This window comes from Phragmites australis, chromosome 13 (genome assembly GCF_958298935.1).
Source record: "Phragmites australis chromosome 13, lpPhrAust1.1, whole genome shotgun sequence".
NCBI lineage: Eukaryota > Viridiplantae > Streptophyta > Magnoliopsida > Poales > Poaceae > Phragmites > Phragmites australis.
In genome coordinates, this window is record NC_084933.1 from 20175512 (window position 1) to 20193823 (window position 18312).

The 18312-nt window shown below is 46.5% G+C and overlaps 5 protein-coding genes across 6 annotated transcripts; 2 read left to right on the top strand and 3 right to left on the bottom strand.

The window, feature by feature from the left end:
* Positions 1–6898: 6898 nt before the first annotated feature.
* Positions 6899–8995, top strand: LOC133889753 (putative protein Brevis radix-like 5). The gene is made up of 4 exons (XM_062330216.1): positions 6899–7025; positions 7109–7208; positions 7305–7901; positions 8497–8995. Exons 2-4 carry the CDS (start codon positions 7128–7130, stop codon positions 8737–8739), a joined length of 921 nt encoding a protein of 306 aa, XP_062186200.1. The 5' UTR covers positions 6899–7025; positions 7109–7127; the 3' UTR covers positions 8740–8995.
* A 19-nt stretch (positions 8996–9014) lies between these two features.
* LOC133889751 (uncharacterized) lies at positions 9015–10934 on the bottom strand. Of its 2 annotated transcripts, none has more exons than XM_062330215.1 (2): positions 10279–10934; positions 9015–9571 (listed from the first exon to the last, which is right to left on the bottom strand). In XM_062330215.1, exon 1 carries the CDS (start codon positions 10808–10810, stop codon positions 10280–10282), a length of 531 nt encoding a protein of 176 aa, XP_062186199.1. In that variant the 5' UTR covers positions 10811–10934; the 3' UTR covers positions 9015–9571; position 10279. The 2 variants fall into 2 exon arrangements, with proteins under 2 accessions (XP_062186199.1, XP_062186198.1); XM_062330214.1 differs by having other exon boundaries at positions 10264–10931.
* A 2240-nt stretch (positions 10935–13174) lies between these two features.
* Positions 13175–14486, bottom strand: LOC133887679 (uncharacterized). The gene is made up of 2 exons (XM_062327642.1): positions 13984–14486; positions 13175–13900 (listed from the first exon to the last, which is right to left on the bottom strand). The coding sequence occupies exons 1-2, from the start codon at positions 14458–14460 to the stop codon at positions 13778–13780; spliced, it is 600 nt and encodes a 199-aa protein (XP_062183626.1). The 5' UTR covers positions 14461–14486; the 3' UTR covers positions 13175–13777.
* An 812-nt stretch (positions 14487–15298) lies between these two features.
* LOC133889511 (NAC transcription factor NAM-B1-like) lies at positions 15299–16006 on the top strand. The gene has a single exon (XM_062330008.1). It carries the CDS (start codon positions 15299–15301, stop codon positions 16004–16006), a length of 708 nt encoding a protein of 235 aa, XP_062185992.1.
* A 649-nt stretch (positions 16007–16655) lies between these two features.
* LOC133889512 (pentatricopeptide repeat-containing protein At1g62350-like) lies at positions 16656–17427 on the bottom strand. The gene is made up of 2 exons (XM_062330009.1): positions 17401–17427; positions 16656–17252 (listed from the first exon to the last, which is right to left on the bottom strand). The coding sequence occupies exons 1-2, from the start codon at positions 17425–17427 to the stop codon at positions 16806–16808; spliced, it is 474 nt and encodes a 157-aa protein (XP_062185993.1). The 3' UTR covers positions 16656–16805.
* Between the last annotated feature and the right edge of the window lie 885 nt (positions 17428–18312).

Below are 18312 nucleotides of genomic sequence, written 5' to 3' on the forward strand. Positions count from 1 at the left end.
GTTCTATTATTGTTCAAGCATTCATCATATGCACACTTTTCCATCGATTGATTATTTATTCGACGCATTCGTAATTTGTTTAGAGAGTGATGTGCTGCTGTTCTTCATGGTCGAGAGTGACGCCAGATCAGTTCTGATTGTGAGCAAAGCATCTGGAGAAACAAGGAAAGCATCTAAGCATATTGCACCCTTTAGTTCAATTGTATGGAGTCTAAATTGATAAGTTGTCGCGTATGTATGTTTGCATGTTGAGCGATGTTGATGTCGGGTTTATATGGGTTGAACTTATATTGATTTGCATCATCTCTACCTTGAGTTGTTGATGATTCATATCTTTATAGCCTTGATAACATTATTAATGTCTAACTTAAAAGTTATTCGAAATACTTAGCAATATATAGGTCCTCGGTAGAAGTCGAGCGATGGTACAACCATTGTTCGCAAGCTTAGGGCTTACTTATTGTCCATAACGATATTGACAACGATATGGGTTGTATGAGATGTGAGGATGAGACAAGATGTGGGTAGTGCTAGGGGTATTTTCTTCATCGGAGGAGTTCCTCAGTATAGTTCAGGAAAGGAGCTCGGATGCCATAGACTGCTTACATTGGTTAAGCACGGACCGTTGTTGTAGTTGGCTTAAGCACTTCTCATACTTACCACATACCCGGATATGGGACGGGTAAGCCAAATACCATAAGTCACCGTGTTTATTTGGCCCATGAGTCGAGGTGTGGGCTAGAATGTTGTTAGGGGCACTTGAGATTATGTTTGGTAAGTCGGCGTACGCTCGGGATCTTGGTGGCCTCCATATTACTCGATATGGGAACAAAGGTTCTGGGTGCGTACATGAACGGTTGGTACGTGAATCATCACTCGCAACTAACAGGTTGTGTGGGTGATGGTCTCATGTCATGTGGGTCTAGGAGTGCCCCCTGCAGGGTGTAAAAATATTTCAAAATATCATGCTCTTAGTTATGAGCATGTTTTCTGTCCATTTGCAGCAGCGTAGAGTTTTGACTTTGAGAACGTAGGGTATGTTGGGTTGTGGTTGAGATGGTTATGTTCACAGCTATGACTGTTATGGTTCCAGTTACCTTTATGTTCCTATATGATTAAGTCTAGATACTCACACATATGTGTTAAAGGTTGTTTACGCATATGAATTTACTTAACATTGTGGTCTACTTTTTGCTAATGGCTCAATTGCATAAGCCTTGGAGTCGGGTTATTATATGTACTCAATATGGATTAAGTCTTGCGAGTACCTTCGTACTCACGCTACTTTTTCATGTCCGCCGATGCTAGCGATGGGCAAGAGTAGTGCTATCTACTCGAGTGGCATGCTTCTGGGTGGAGCCTAATGGCATATAGCTTCATCTAGTTGTTATTGTTCATAGATGTTACTTTTTCACTGCGTAGTATCTCTGTAAACTGTTGTAAATTGTAATAATTCTTATGCTTGTTATATAATTTAATAACTTGCTCTTCCTTAAGCTTTGATGTGATGTCATATGTTGAAAAGACATGTGTTTCGATCTTGAGCACAAAACACGTGCTGGGACAACCGGAATGGTATTTTGGTTAATTATTGTAGTTGTGATTATTTAAATGATCGGACTTAATAATTAATTAGAATACTATTTGGATGGTTCCTCACATTAACGAGCACGACAATCCCGCCCTGCCCGACGTTGACGAGCACGCCTTCCCTGCCTAGCGCCTCCAGCACCTCCCAATTCACAAGGTGTCGTGTCTCCTCCATCAGCGCCGGATGTACGCCTCTGCGGCGATGACCCTATGAAGCTCCCAGAATCGATGGCCGGAAGAGGTCCTGACTGGCGAACCCGGCCGTAAGTTGGCCGACATCAAGCGAGGTGGCACGACGGAGCCTAGCGCCCACTGAGAGGTGCATCGACATCGGGCCGAAGATAAATCGACACGCGCAGATGGTGCAGAAAGGTTGTGCGGTGCTCACCATGCTTGTGGACCGGAGAGAGGAGCTACAATAGTGGTCCATCGATCGAGAGGGGCGGACGGAGCTCTCCGGAACCAAGGAAGACAATGGTGCACTGCTTAAAACGGTGAGGAAACACGCGTGCAACAGAGGGCATGGCCGGGGGCGCGACTCATGTGTCTGCAGCAGCGGCAGCACCAGTAGTGATTCGGACGGCGACAAATTGAGACGACCAGCAATGACGGGCAACGCAGCGGCAGCAGGCACTCGTGGGAAGCTCGTGCTACGGCAGCAGATGCTCGTGTAACGCGACGACAGGTGCTCCGCCAGATTCACTCCAGGGAGGCTTGGCGACGTTGGGCGACGGCGGTGGGAGAGGGACCAGTGTGTGGGAGAGGGGTAGAGAGATAGTGGTGGGTAAATTCAGCATAACTGTAAAGGGTATGTAGGTCTTTTTGCAAATAAAAATCTGTTAAAAACTGGTGGATAGTGAATTGTTGAAAGCTAGAGACTTGATTGTTGAAAGCTACTATTAAAACTTATCTGTTTGTTTCTAATTCTATTTTTAAAAGCTGTTTTCCACTACCTAAAATAAAAATAAACAGACCCTACATTTTTTAAAGGACTCTGGTGCTTCGCCCCTCGATAAGGGAACCCGTCTCAGTATGACGTACAGCATGTGTGTTATGCATGGTTGCATAAGCGCAGTGCAAGGAACAAGTCATGGGACAGCCTCGTAGAAACGGTCAGCCCATCTCTGGCCAATAGAGGACACACGGCCCAAATATCCTTTTTTTTTTGTTTCTTGTTTTTTCCTTTTCACTTTAGTTAATTTTTCGTGGTCTAGATTTATGATTTTTTTGCATTTTATACACACACAATACTTTAAAAGGGAAAAAAACCTATTTACTTTTTCAAAATTTATCGGCTGCCTGGAATATCACCCTCGAAATTTTTAGCGAATGCCTAAACGGCTGGCTAATACTTGAGTGTACGATAGTTTCATCAGATCATAACTCGAATACAAGTAAGTTTGGAACTAGACATGGTTGCAACATGTATAATCATTACTACATGAATGATCCTCAGTGTCGGCTTAAAAAAGTCATCAGTGATAGTTTTTGAACCGACACAGATAGTCAGGGACTATCAACGCCGGTTTATGAATCAGTATTGATGCTCAAATTATCAGTGCTGGTCCATAAGAACGAATCGGCACTGATAGTTTGAGTATCAGTGTCGGCTAGTGTGATAAATTGGTACTAGTACTGATACTTCTGTAGGCACAAATAAATTATAAATTCGATAATACAACATTCAAAATCCAATCTCAAATTTGTATTCAAATATATGTAGGCATTCATCACAGGAAGATATATACACATGGATCATAAATAGTTGATCCATATCCATACATAATTATGAATTCATCAACATCCACACATAAATATTATCATAGTTCATATCATAGGTTAAACACACTGAAAATGCACTCATCTTTGATTCTACGGTGCACGTCGAATCATATAGTCTTCATAGTTGACATCTGTGATATCAACTCCATATATGTCTTCCAAATGGCATAGTGTATAAACGAGCGAACTATCTCGAGCAAGTAAGGGCATATTCATCATAGTTCCATAAACAGTGAAACCTCATCCACCGAACTCCACATAAGCCAGATACCTAACTTCATGAACTCTCTGGACTTTCTGGCCAATCATTGTAAAACCTAGCCGCTCCATGACATAACGTAAGAGTGAACCTAAGCTAACATCCAAATACATCATGTTGTTCCAGTAAAAATCTACAGACAAAGAGCATGAATATGAAAAGAAATTTTGATAATATATGAAACAATACTATAGACTAAAATTTGTGGTACCAACCGTGTCAAGTGCATGTAACCGTGACAGACTGATAGTCATTGAAACTACATCTTCCATATTTTGCTCAAGTGCTTGCAATTTGAAGTAGCTGTAGTCAGGTAAAATGTACCTTTCAATTTGAAGCTACATCCTCCACATCATCAATCTCTTGCAAAACCGTTGTCATCGTGTTTTTTTGAGCCACATGGATCTCAGGTGATTGGATGCCAGAGACAACAATATTGATAGATTCTTCATTTACCGACATCTGAAAACCAATTGACATCTTTCTTGTACTATTATCACCTATAGTGGTAATCACAACAGGTTGTGTATAACCCTCTATGTGCAGAATAATTCCATTTAACCAAACTAGAGGAGGAATTACATATATCAAACATACATATCTTTAACAACTACATATTTTTTTTAATTATCAATTATCTAACCAAAATAGATACGAGATATACCATTTTGATCATCTCTGATGGCATCGGGGAGTACGAGGCATCGAGTTCTTAGAGGAATATGCCGGGAGGACGTGGGGGGGGGGGCACTACGCGGTGGGATGTAAACGCTACATCGGATGCATCCACGATACCTACTAGATCCACGCGTTATCTATAAAAAGTAAGGCATATAACAAATTTTACTTCTATAGAGGTTAGCCTTGGGGCACGGGCATATGAAAACCAAAATGCTCTCTTTTATTCTTCAATAAATGAAGGGCACAATTAAACTAATGATATGTAAAGATCACCAGTTCCTTCAACCACCAAATTGTTGTCTGATTACACAACAAAGTAAAAACATTTTTTACCAAATCGAAGTTAAGTAACTGCATTTCAATACGAAAGTTCTCCCAAACCCGGAAAGGATCCCGATTGGGGTGACTCACCGGGCTTGAAGAATATGGAGAGGTCGAAGTCTATGGCCTTGAGCGGCAAGTTCTCCTTCTTGTTTGCGAAGCGGAAGTTCTCAGGCTTGAGGTCGTAGTGGATCATGCCGTGGCGGTGGCAGAGCTTCACGACCTCGATGATGGCGCGGGGAACGAAGATGAGGACGGGGCTCCGAGACAGCAAGGACGAGAGGGCTGGCAACGCTCTAGGGATGAGTAGGGCACGCGGGTGACGGGGATGAGGACAGTGTGCGGGCTCCGAGGATGAGGACGGGGAAATTGGGGCTAGGGTTTCGGGAAGACAGGCTTCCAGAGATAGCGATGGCAGGAAGGCGGAGTCGGCTCCGGGGATGGGGAGGCAGTGTTGGATGTGCGGACGATAGTGTTGGTGAGACAGTGGGAATTGGCAAGCACGCAAGGAAGGAATGGAGAGGCTACGGCTAAGTCCTACTTATATAGAGATAGAGTATCAGTGTCGGCTGTGGTCTACAACCGACACTGATATTATAATCAGTGCCAGTTATAGACCACTGTCAGCACTGATAGTTGGACTATCAGTGTCGGTTTTGAACCCCTAGGTGGTACTGATAGTTGGACTATCAGTGCCGATGTTAAACTCCAGCCGACACTGATAGTCCAGTCCAACTACCAGTGTCGATTTTTTCTGAGAACTAGCACTGATATTTATCGGCACTGATATTATTTTCCTTTTTTTTGATAAAACATTTTGTTGTATATCTAGGTTTGTAATTTATTTTATATTAGCGTTTATATTAGACCTACAAAACCTATTGACAACGCAAGAAATATATCTTCAAAGAGGGGCAAAAAAGGGTGGCCAACGCCGAGGAAGCTTGGGGAAGAGAAAGACGTCTTTTATAGATAGTAGACTTATTAGTGTCGTCCCATAATACGAATTGGCACTAATACTCATTATTAGTGCCAACTCATGGTTACCAGTTGACACTGAAGTATCAGTGCCGGTTCAACTCAGCTCGATCATTTATCATAACAGACATTGATGGGGTGGCATGAATGATTGTTTCTGTTGAAGTGAATTCAAATCAGTCGAAGTATATTTGGCACAAGATATTCATATGTGAAAGTATAAGCACAAGTTGAGGAGACTTGATACAAAGCATAGTGGGCATGTCGATGCGCTGCGCGCATGTGTGTGATCTATTTTGGCAAAGGTATTTTATTATCATTTTTTGGGAACGGCTAAATATCTGTCGAATGAAAATTTGTCTCCAATCATGTGAATTTCGTACCATAGGATGTGCATGAAGATATGTGATGTGGCCTTCTTCTCCAGCGAGTTCTACAACTTCGACGAGCTCGGCTTAGAGTCTAGTGTTTGGGGGTTAGGGTTTTGGATTCACCGTACTCCCGATTTAGGCTTTAGAGGGATGGCCAAGGAAGTCGGTTGGTCAAGCGGTGGTGGCAAGTAGCAGACGAGACTAGGTGTCACGCTCATGGTGGTCAGGGGAGGCGCCATCGGAATCGGTTGGGGTGGTGATAGAAGTGGGGGAGAATGGAAACGGGCGCAAAGGATGATGAGATGCGAGGGTGAGTGGCGGCGTGGGGGAAGGTGGGCGATGGAGATGGTGCCGACAAACTGCATCGGTGCTGGGGCCGACAACGAGGAGGGAGCATGAAAGTGACACGCATGGCAAGTGGTGGTGCCTTAGAGTCGCGGCGTCAGTATTGGGATAGGGTGGGTGGATGAGGTCGAAGTTAGCGTTAGGAGGTTCTTGTACCAAAGGATTGGCTCATCTAGAATGTTGGATAGATACCAAGGGTAAAAAACAAATGATTTTTTGGGTTGAAATCATGCATAAGAAAAATAATGATACCGTATGGTCATTTACCTAAATCTCTTGCCTAACATATAGCTGTATCCAAGACCAGCATAACTTCAGAATTTTCGAATCTTGTGCGAATTCGAAATCCGCCGTACGTACGTGCGTGCGTAGCAGTAAACGTAGCTTTGCCTTCGGGTATGCACGGACGTACGTACTTACCCCTAGTACTGAACCCGTTACTAATATGAAATCCCAAGAGCCTTGCCTTAAATACCGCAATCCGCATTGATTGCGCGCCCTGCTGCTAAGACGGACACGCGCGTTTTCTCGCCCGTTGATTCCGTGCCCCCTCCCTGCTTTCAAATTTCCATTCTCCCCCACTCAAGAGCAGAGAGAGTGTTCACCGGGGGGTAGGGAAGCACGGTTAGGAGGGAGCACACCGCCGCCCGCCGCGTCCTGTAGGAGGTCACCCGCAGCCGCTGCTCCGACCCTTCCAGGTGCATGCATCTTCTTTTTTGTGCTGCGTGTTCTACTTCTCTAGTAGAAGGTGGATCTGATTTGGAATGGCATCTTCCTATAGGACGGCAACATAGGCCGACATGCACGCGTGCTTTCACGGTGGTGGCAACAGCAGCAGGATCACCAAGTCCATCGGCATCATCAGGGACCTCACCAAGAGCGTATGCCTGCCTGCCTGCCTGCCTTCCACATCTACGATTCCTGCTTGCGTGCGTGCGTGTGTGTACAAATACCTGAATGTGCTATCTCGTGTGCAGATGAAGACTTTGTCCCTTAAGGCGAAGGTTGGGGGTGGTGGTGGGAGTCGCGCGCGGGCGAGACGGCGGCGTCGGCGGCCGGCGGAGGATGAGGAGCTGCAGCTGCATGACAAGGATGTCGCGGCGGCGGCGTCCGCCAAGATCGCGCCGGCGCAGCCGCAGGAAGCCGACGGCGGTGATCATAAGGATCATCACCAGCACGAGGAGGAGGAGCACGGAGGAGAGAAACACGAGCACTGCGACAAGTGCTGCTCCCCGTTGGACGACGACGGCGCCGGCGAGGATGGGGAGGGGGCCGCAGCTACAGCGGGCACGAGCGACCGCGAGTGGGTGGCGGAGCCGGAGCCCGGGGTGCTCATGACGCTGGTGCCGCGCGCCGACGGCACCAACCACCTCCGCAGGATACAGTTCAGCAAGGAGCTCTTCGGCGACGCGTGGGAGGCGCAGAGCTGGTGGGAGGACAACTACGACCGCGTCGTCGAGCTCTACAGCATCGTCCAATCCGAGCACTCGCACGACGAGGAGGAGGTGGACGACGACGACGATCCAGCGCCCGTAACCCCGTGCCAGTCCGAGGACGACGAGCACCAGCGGCAGGTACGCGATTCGATTCGTCTCGATCTGATTTGATTTCCCGCTGCTCTGATCACTTGCACTGTTGGACTGGCCACCTACGTCGTCCGTACTGAACAGCTAGAACAACAAGGCAATAAAAGACTTGCAATACCTTCATAAATCATGTTCAAATATTCATTTCAAATGCTAGTTACGATCGTTTGTACCTGTACTCCATATCCAACCATCTTGGCGTACCGGTTTTTACTACTAGTTGTACGCATGATGATAAATGGGGGGCAGAGTACTACCAGAATGATAATATTTTCTTGTAGCAAGTTAAATTCCCAGTTGTTTGTGCTCAAATTGGATAGAACCTTAGTGTTTGAAAAAAAACGTCAGTTAACAACAGGTTTTGTGCCAAAATGTTTCACTCAATCTCACAAATTTACAGGAGGAGGATTTCTCAGCGTGCACATGTGATTTACTTCTTATTCAAATAGAAGTTTACTTTACCTTTTCTTTCTTTCTTTCTAGAGTAACTCTTTCTTTCAAGAGGGTCTAGAATAAACTAGTATGACACAATGCTGCCATCATGCTAATTCTAATGGAAATTGCATTGGAACTGGTTTCGCAGAGTGGGACTGGATCGCTGGAGTACTTGGCCTCATGCTCGGCGTCGGCGTCGGGAGGGTCCACGTCCAACTTCTCCGGGCCATCCAGCGGCAGCGGCGGGGGGTCGGCCAACACGGTGGACTCTCCAATTCTGGGCCTCATCACAGAGGCCATCAGCAGCACAGAGGCTGCCCAGGCGCATCACAGTCAGACAACTCGCCAAGTGACACTTACTGAAGAAGTAGATACATGTTCATCAATCTGACAAACAGAGCAGAATGGATTACGACCTGTTTTGAGTCTTGACTGAACTTCTTTATATTGTACAGCTATTACAGTGCTTTGAGTTTTGAGTACCATCATTTCCAACAAACCAGAAGTCATTACAATGCTTTAACTTAAATACATGCTAAGATCATCCCAACCAATTCCTGCCAGGATCTAGAATCACTTCACGAAGGACAAGCATAAAAGAATTACTAAGGTTATTCCTTTCAGCGTTCTAACAACGGTTTCTTTTTATGATTCCTGTTAATACTGTTAGGAAAAATTATTAAAATCATTCTTTTCAGAACAGAAATCTCTCTTCTTTTCCTTTACAAATCCCAACGAAAAAAACTATGGAATATGAGAGAAAATAAAAAGAATAAAAATAGAGAGAAAAATCAGGAAGGAAACGAAATAAAAGGAATATATTTAGGGATGGTTTAATTGGATAACATGTATCCAATGCCAGAAAACATTCTTCTTGATGATAAGCGCATCCCAACATATCTGACCCGGATGGACCAAGCACAAACAAACGCCGGAGTCCATGGAAACCAATGATCTGCCACACCTGTGACTTGGGGATGATCCTGCTGGAGCTTGTGTCTCGCAGGCAGAATGTTCAGGAGATACACCCGATGACAGCAGAACAATACTGACTGGACATATTGATTTGCTGGTGGTGGGCGACGAGGAGGCTTCCTTTGACATGAAGGGGGCAGAGTGGTCTGTGGCAGTGGCGCTCAGGTGCAGGTGCCCCCGAGCACGCAGAAGGTGGCCCAAGTGCTTGATGGAGATGTCGAGATCCCTGTGCTTCCTGATCCAGCATCCTGCGTCAGTTCAATTAAATTCAGCAATGCAGCATGCCGTCATAAATAAGCTGCAGCCCCACAAGAGATCGCAGAAGCTTAATAAGGAGTAGCTCCGTGGCAAGCACTTTAACTAAAATTTTCAGTTATGTAACGCCGTAAGTGAGTTCAGCCTTGAAAAAAAGTTGCACCAGATCACCCAAATCTCTATATTGAGCAACAAACGGCCCCATATCACCAATATCTAACATTGCATTTGCATGTTCTTCGGGGAAAAAAAATCGCTAACAGCGTAGCAATTTGCAAGTTCAGCCGTGTTTTTTTTTTCAAGGAATTTGCTATTTTCAAACAATGGCATCGATGCACACAGACAAAGAAACTCTTTTGCTGTATCAATCTTGCAACGAGGCATCTGTCTAGTGCTTTGCAAAGTCTAACCCGGAAGCTTCTGCAACGATATCAGTGTGAACAACATGATAGTATTTTTCAACAACCGTTGCAAATAGGAAGGGAAATTTTCACAAGGGTGAATAATGGGTAGACGAGAGAATCTAACAGATGGATGAGTATCAGTCGAAAGGGATAGACGTCCGAGATAGTCCGTCCGTACGCAACCCATTGCGGAGTTGAATTTTACATTGCAAATAGCACAAATTTCCTACTGCCTAGTACCATCGATCAAACAATGTCAGCGAGTATCCTCGCGTATATACCTCAGCCAATGGCACCTCAGATGCGGTTGGGCCGGACCCAGAAGAGCTCGCGGATGATGACCGCGATGATCACGATGTTGGGCACGGTGGTGAACACCACACCGGCCACGGAGAGCGGAGGCCGCGCCCTCACGGGTCCCCTCCGCGCGCGCCGCCGGCGCGCGTACCCGCTAAGCTCGTCCTCGGCCCACCGCTCGGGCGCCGGTTCGATGCCGGACGATGGGACGAGAGGCGGCGGGAGCTGGAAGGGGCACCGCGAGCGCCAGGACGAGGGCGGGAGGCAGAGGCGCGCCGCGCGCGGGAGGAAAACGGACGCGAGCGCCCAGCGGAGGAGCGAGGCGCCGGGGCAGAGGAAGGGCGGGTAGGTGGTGGTGTAGCCCGGACCCTGCGGCGGGCACGGTACGCGGGAGGCGAGGAAGAGCTGCGAATGGAGCGACGGCGAGTGGGACGGGTGGGTCAGGATGTGGGTTAGCGCCTCGGCCCGCTGCGCCCATGTGGGTGTGGGAGCGGTGGGCCGGGTTTGGGCGCGGGCTTTGGCCTCCGCCATGGGGAGGTGAGGTGGGAGACGGTGGCGGAGGCGATGCGAGCACGGGGAGTGAACCGGCGGTCGCCGGTGATAGGATAAGTATTGGCCGGGAAACGCGTGTACGGGGACACAAGAGGTTTCGTTTTCTAAACATGTTCAGCGTAGAGTGCAGAATCCGCCTTCTCATCTGGATCACTTGTTCTCCATCGGATGAAGCCGCCGTCCTCTCTCATGGAGATGCCGGATCGTCGGCGCCGGCTGAAGGCGGCGTCGTGGCGCGCCTAGATCCTCACCGGCGTGCCCTTTATCAACTGGAGAAGTTCAGATTAGTGTCAGGTTTTGCTGTTCTAATTAGAGTCTAAGTTTTGATCGTCTTTGTTCTGTTAGTTTTTCTGTTGTGGTAGGATCTTTTTTTCCTTCGATATTGGTGATAGGTAGTGATGAGAAGTGAAAACAATAATAAAAGCCTACCTCGTGAATCATGATAGTTGTGGAAACTATCTTTCAGTGTGGTGGTGATAGAGTTATGAGAATACAATTTTACTATCAGAATTCAAATTCAGATGCCAATGATTTATATACACGTAAGTGTTTCCATCGATTTTATTTATAGCCGTGTGATAAGTGCACAAATGTGGATGTGTGTACGTACCTTATAATCGGAAAAAAAAACATGATTGTTATGACTTGAAAGATTTTCTTAACGTATGTAACTTGAAAGATGAATGTATGTTTCAGGAATTGGAGTGTAACTACCAAATTATCAATTGCACAGGGTTGGATTTGGCTCCGCATCAGCGTGGTTTTCAACTGAATTTCTACTGTGCTATTCGAAGTTATTTCGATTTTATGCCAGCTTGTACAACGGAATGGGATTCATATGAGGAACTTCGAGGTATATCTAGACATAGGGATCGAGATAAGCGAACATAAGGTATTGAGAGGAAAAAAATGAAAGGCTGGAAGATTTACGTGAAGTATGGCATTCGGTTGTAATTCCGCGGTCGTGAATGAACAATGTAATTAAGAGCCCCTTGCAACTTAATTTATATATCGACCGATTGTTCTATGTACAATGCGCACCTTCGCTGCAGTATTTAACGTGCAATAACGTTTGTAGAATTCAAAATGGGCTAAAACTATTCTTTTGTTTTTAGTTTAGACAGGTGTGCACATAAGTTAGGAATATCACAAGTTCGTTGTAACTCTGACGTTGTAGTTGCAGAGATCAAGCAACTAGGTTGAAAGAAACAAGAACAAGTAGGCAAAGATGTAGTCTGCATCTTCCAATTTACTGGCATCTTTTGTGTGTGTACACTGTACAGAGGAACCTTGCCTAAACATACGTGCTTTAAAGAGGAGTCCTCGATAATAATTACATATGCAGATGTTGAGTTTAAATTAGACTAAAAGTCGACATATGTTTGTTTTGTTAAGTGTCCATGGGATAGGAATATTAGAGCATTATACATGTATTTTCCTTATACTTCCTTTTTCCTCATTATTTTTTTAGGGGATTTTTCTCATTCTTTTTGAGAGAACTACTTAAATGCCCATGCGTTGCAACGGAAGTCGAAAAGTTGCATACGATAGCATTGTTGACTCCTCTAAAACCATATCATCATCGTCGGAGTATCTTTCAAGCTATAACATTGTCGAAGCGTCGCGGACGAACAGAAACCGGCAAGGTGCGTTACCGCAGGAAGTGTAGAGCCGACGGGGTCCGTTGGGGACCGGCAAGATCGATGGGGCAGGACATTGCACGTGTAGGTCGACGGGAAGTGTCGAGGCCACTCCTGAGGCGTGTGTAGACCGATGGGCGCATGTGACAGGGATACGGCAAGGCGGGGGCTTGGCGTGAGCGACAAAGGTTCGGAGCACACGAGTGAACGGAGCGGCGACCTAGGCGGGAGCGATGTGAGCGAACGGTGGCGAGATGTACGAACAAGCGGCGGAGGAGGAACGTCAGCCGAGCGCAGATCACCACGGCTGGATAGAGAATTTGATCGGATCGGAGGATTTCCTTGACTTTAGGTCTCCATCGAAAAGGAAATTGACGGCGCGGTAGAGGAGGAATGTTGGCCGTGCGCGGATCGCCGCGGCTAGACGGAGAGTTGGACCGGATTGAAGATGCCCTGCTTGCAGGTCTCAATCGGTAAGGAAACCGGGACATGATTTGAGAATCAATAATAGGGATCAAAACTTCAGAAATGAACATATTGAACAAAAAATAAAGAATTTTATTGCAATTATAAAGACTGTATTTAGTCTGCAAGTGTTTGATGCGGTGAACAAAGAATAGTTGCGCTACCAGACAACAAATGGGAGAACTAACCCACGGGCAACACGAGTAATCATCAAGCAGCTGCCTTGGAAAACTGAAAAGAAAACAACCAATAATCCAACACTAAACAGGAATGATGAGTGCAACATGGAAACAAGAAAAAACATTAAAACAACCCATGGAACAGGTTGCCTGCAGCACACCAAGCAGTATATAGGATCGGTGTTTATTCCTCAATCCATGCACGATGCATGCCATTGCACCTCTCCTGCTCTGCTATTAGCAGCTTACCTCAAACACAAACACTATAGCACAAATGTGCAAGACAGACTGAAAGGCGAAGGAACTAAAAAGAAAAGGGGAAAGGAGGGGATACAGAAGCAAACTCACATAGCCAGCTTAATTATTCAGCACACTTCCATGAAGCCAATCACGGTGAAATCTTCAGAGCGATGGTGGATAAGCTGTGTGATGCCAAGGGTAGGTTGGCGACCGCTGCACAGTGGTCAGAGTGGCACAACTCGTTGACCAGAGAGGCCAAAACAATCCTCTACCCATTGAGGCATTTCGTCGAGCAGAGCAGATGAGTGCATGCACAAGCCACATAGTGAACAAACCAGAGAGAGGGAGGGCATCAAGGATGGGAAGGTGTACAAGTCCCGATACGAATGACCACCTGCAAGATCCAGACCACCGATGAACATCTAAAGACACAAACCGGATGGTGGACATCTCCTCCTTGAGCTCGCCGTCGGTGAAATCCGCAGCATGCCACACGCACGACTTGTCGCTGACGGCGTGCTCCTGCATCTTCGTGGTTGAGACCACTGCACAGCACCACAAAAGGCCACACCACCATAGTGAATTATTCCCCTACGCCACACCACCACGAAATTTCGGCCTGCTGTACCTTCCCCTGAGGCAGATCGACGAAGAGTGTGGCCGCCGTGGGGACCTCAGAGGGTGCTCCGCGTCCTGCGTGGGGGGGAGTGGGGGCTCGGTGGTGGGCGTTGTGGAGCTCGGTAGGCTGCAGTACTCGGCTCCAACCAGCCCCCTCCCATGCCGAAGGCGCATCTGGCAGCATATTTGCCGGATCTAAAATGGCGGAGTCCACCGCGACGACCATCCTCGCCTCCAACGCCACGGGCTCGAACCATGGCGGCTCCCAATCGCAGCATATCCGCGTCGTCCGCCCTCCCTGCCTCCTCCGTGGTAGGGGCTGCACCGGACGCATCAGCCGCCTATCATTCACTGTGGCGATGGAGGTAGTCGGAGCGTGAGGGCCCGAGCGGTAGACACCCCAGGACCTCCTCTTCTCCCTCGGCGGCGGCGCCCCACCTCTAGTCGGTTGCGGCTCGACGCACGCATACCCGAGGCATGGCGGCATCTGTGGGCCGCCAACGTTTGTAAATCCGAAACAAACAATCCTAAATCAATGCGGTTTCGGATGGTAAAAACAGGATTGTGGTTAAAATTTAAAAGCTGAAATAAATAATTAGATTGTAAAAATTAAATTATGATCAAAAGCTAAAAACTGAAATAACCAGTTAGTTGAAAAAAACCGAATTGTTACAATTCAACATACAAATTATAACAATTCAGCAATCCATCTTTCATCAAATTGTAACAATCCACAATCCAGCTTCTTACAATATATCATCTACAAACTGCTTTTTATAATCTCTAGCTGAAACAAACAGGCTACGTCGGGTGGGCGAAAGGCGTGAGCAGATAATGGACGTGACGGTTGTGAGATCGTGCGAGAGAGAGCAGACAGACGAGGGAGAAGGGGGAGAAGGAGCGCGGAAGGAAGGGAGAATGCGGGACGTCGTGACGATAGGAAGCAATGAGTATTTTTTTTAAGTTTATATATATTATATATTATTAAGTAGGAATTTTAAGTAGGATAGGAATAGGAAAAGAAGAGAAGATATCTTTCATCCTCTGTTCTTATTACGGGTCGGCCCATTATTTGCCGGCCCATTACCCGCTATGAAGTCGTCTCGCAGTCGGACTTTTGAAGTCTAATTCCCGAAATACCCTCAAGACCGAGGAACTCGCTTTTGAGTCCTGTGTTTGCCGCATATAAATACTCCCCGTAGCCCCCAGAACAAATGGCCAAATCCCCCCCACGTCCAGCAACCCCCAACCAAAAACTTCCATCACATTCCAACCAACTTTCGAAGCCAATCTAGCAAGGCCCGCGCGATCCGTCCATCCCACCCATGGCGCAGCCGCCGGAACCCACCACGACCCACGTTCCGGCGCTGAACAAGCCGTACACGTCGGATATGCTCCCAGCCGGTTTCGTCTTCAAGCCCAAGGCCCGCTGCCTCCTCGACCACTACCTCGTCCCCAAGGCGCTCCACGGCCGCGTCCCCGACGACGTCATCCAGGACGCCATCGCCGACGGCATCGACGTCTACGCCGTGCGGCCGGAGGCGCTCCCGTTCCCGCCCCGCAACTGCGGCACGTACGATGGGCACTTCGAGGCCTGGGGCTACTTCTTCGGGACGCGGCCCGCGGCGGCGGCTGCGGGTGGCGGGGACGGCGACGTCAGGGACGTGTCGGCGGGCGGGTGCTGGTGCCGATACGGCCGCGAGAAGGAGTACGCCGACGACGACGGGGAGGTGTACGGGTTCCAGACCAGGCACGCGTTCTACGAGGCGAGGGACGGCGGCGAGCGGACGCCCTGGCGGGTGAAGGAGTTCCGCCTCAACGAGGGCGCCGCCTGCTTCCGCGGCGTCACGTTCCACCCCAGCGCCAAAGACCTGGTCGTGTGGAAGGTCTACAACGTGGTGGAGCTCCCCGAGGAGGAGCCGGCGGAGGATTACTACAGCAGCGATGAAGACGACGAGGAGAATGAAGCGAAGATGAACAGGTTCAAGGTTGGAGACCTTTGTATCGCCGGCCCCGCCGCCAACACTGCATGATCGTGTGGACGCCTTCGTTGCGCGGGATCCGAGGAGGAGCAGTTGCGGTTCAGATTGGACCAGATGCAGAGCAACCGGTTTTGTAATCAGTTCATGTTTCGTACATGGGTTGGCGTCTTGAGGAAGGAAAGTTACCAACGAAAATGAGTAATCCTTGTCTCAGGTTTCGAGAAAGCAATGTAATTCTGCTTCTGAAATTTCAAACCAGCGTGTTCTAAACTTCACTCAGGTTGAGTACAAATGGCTAATTGATTCCCCTCTCTATTGTTCTGTAACATAGTCATCTGAACATTATCTTGAGATAACTGAATTGGCAATCTTAACACAGTTTGAATGGACAGTAGCAAATATCATTTGCTTCCACTCTTACAAATTAGCAATATGGAACACTAAATCTAAAACAACAGTATCATTTGCTCTGATGTTCTAAATCACCGGACTCGCACAACTAGTACAGTTGCCAGAACCTGCCATCCGGCTACAGCTTTGTAGTATGAATTCTGGAAGTATGTAAACATTTACACAGAAATGTAATTATGCTAAGAGAAAACAACAATGTGACTACACATTAGGAAGCAACAGTATGATTAGATACAGAGAACTTTTCAAACAAAAATATAGACAAGTTACAAAAGAAAACATGGGCTGACAAAGCTGCAGGTAGCCCCTCTTAAACGTTTCTGAATAATCAGCAAGGTACAAGTAGTCAATAGTCGTTGCTGCAACAAGTTCTGCTGTTATAATTTCTCAACAGTGCATAATATCCGGGAATGATTTCATTGTCAAGTTTGTCATATGATCATTCAAAACTTTGCAACTGTAACTCCAGCTGGTTGAATAAAAAAGAACTACTTATGCAAGCCTTGTCGGTCTCCACTTCATCGAGGAAGTCCAAGGAACCATACTCATTTTCTGCCTCCAACCGTACATCAGGAGATAGGTCCATCTTTCCTAGGGATTCAAGACCTTTGATCAATGTTCTGTATGTTATCCTGTCAGGATCACTGTCCCATAGTTTCATCAGACGGAAACAGTCCATTGTTAATTGTGTGAACCCAGCATCTAGGAGCGTCTTCAGAAGCAGATTGAAACCATCAGTGTCAGGCTCCAACTGTTCCCTCTTCAGATATGAACAGGCTCTGTCAACCTCGGACCGCAAACCTTTGCTTGCAAGCACTGTAATAAGGTTGACGTACCAGAGCAACCTAGGCTTGTACCAATGCTCCTTCCGAATCTCCTCAAAGACCTAGCAGCAATGACAACATCATGAGAGGCATCTCAGTCTGCATTTCTCAGATCTGGACTAGAAGTTTCTGCTTGAAAGTACCATCTAGTAACCCTAAATGCAAATAACAGTAGAGTAAGAAGAGAGTAAATTGATATGTAAAATCTACGACAAACATGTCCCCCAGTAAAGCCATTTACAGAAGCTAACAATTAAAGCAAAAAAATAGTATATCTTGGCAGTCCTATAAGCTGCCACTGGATTGTCTTCATTCATGCAAGTATATCATACTCAATCGAAAACAGCAGCCATATTGAAACAAGTTTACTTTAAGGTTCTTGTTCAGAGTAATACAAGTAAACATATACCTGTTTCACAGTTCATGAATTCATATATCTTGTTATGCTTAAGATGGCATCTGAGAAATGAAAAGGCGTTGGCTAGTGGGCAAGAATTTAGACACTCACGATTCATGAGGGCCTGAGTAGCACATCTTGCTGTTTCTGAAGGAAGTTTGGGGATCTATACCCACAGTTCATGAATAGCCTAAGTTTTTTTGTAGTCGCAAATTGGTGGATCAGATTAGATTATTTAATCTTTTATTTATGATTTTGTTTTACCCTGTGAACGTTTCTCTGGTGCAACATAATTAACTTTGTGCAATTATAGATATTTAGCATCTAGCATCTTCAGCTCTTCCATGGTCCTGTATGAACACTCAAGATCATACAGTTTTTCGTGCGTAACGAGATTTTATTGATCAAAATCTATAACAATTCACAGGGCTCAAACATGCGAAGTTCTTGTCACAAGTTCAGAGCTAATAGTAGAACTCAACAATACTTGTGTAGTCAACTACCTGTTAGACTACTCTCAACGGTTGATATCATACATATTTATTAGGTGTAACATAGGAATTTTCGCTGATGTGGCAACACGTATATAAGGTACAGCTCTGGTATGAAATCCAATGCTTTGAGTCCACTCTAATATACACAGCACACTAACAATTAATTATTTTAAAAACTTAAATAAACAAAAATATGATACTATATATTGAAGGAGTTGTCTCTCTCTCTAT

Excerpts from the sequence above, each read along its gene's own strand:
- LOC133889753 (XM_062330216.1), top strand. The coding sequence starts at position 7,128 with ATGCACGCGTGCTTTCACGGTGGTGGCAACAGCAGCAGGATCACCAAG. Across the intron at positions 7,209-7,304 it reads TCAGGGACCTCACCAAGAGC|ATGAAGACTTTGTCCCTTAA; the intron begins GTATGCCTGCCT and ends TCTCGTGTGCAG. Across the intron at positions 7,902-8,496 it reads ACGACGAGCACCAGCGGCAG|AGTGGGACTGGATCGCTGGA; the intron begins GTACGCGATTCG and ends CTGGTTTCGCAG.
- LOC133889751 (XM_062330215.1), bottom strand. The coding sequence starts at position 10,810 with ATGGCGGAGGCCAAAGCCCGCGCCCAAACCCGGCCCACCGCTCCCACA.
- LOC133887679 (XM_062327642.1), bottom strand. The coding sequence starts at position 14,460 with ATGCCGCCATGCCTCGGGTATGCGTGCGTCGAGCCGCAACCGACTAGA. Across the intron at positions 13,901-13,983 it reads TCGATCTGCCTCAGGGGAAG|TGGTCTCAACCACGAAGATG; the intron begins GTACAGCAGGCC and ends GGTGCTGTGCAG.
- LOC133889511 (XM_062330008.1), top strand. The coding sequence starts at position 15,299 with ATGGCGCAGCCGCCGGAACCCACCACGACCCACGTTCCGGCGCTGAAC.
- LOC133889512 (XM_062330009.1), bottom strand. The coding sequence starts at position 17,427 with ATGGCTTTACTGGGGGACATGTTTGTC. Across the intron at positions 17,253-17,400 it reads TACTGGGGGACATGTTTGTC|GTCTTTGAGGAGATTCGGAA; the intron begins GTAGATTTTACA and ends CATTGCTGCTAG.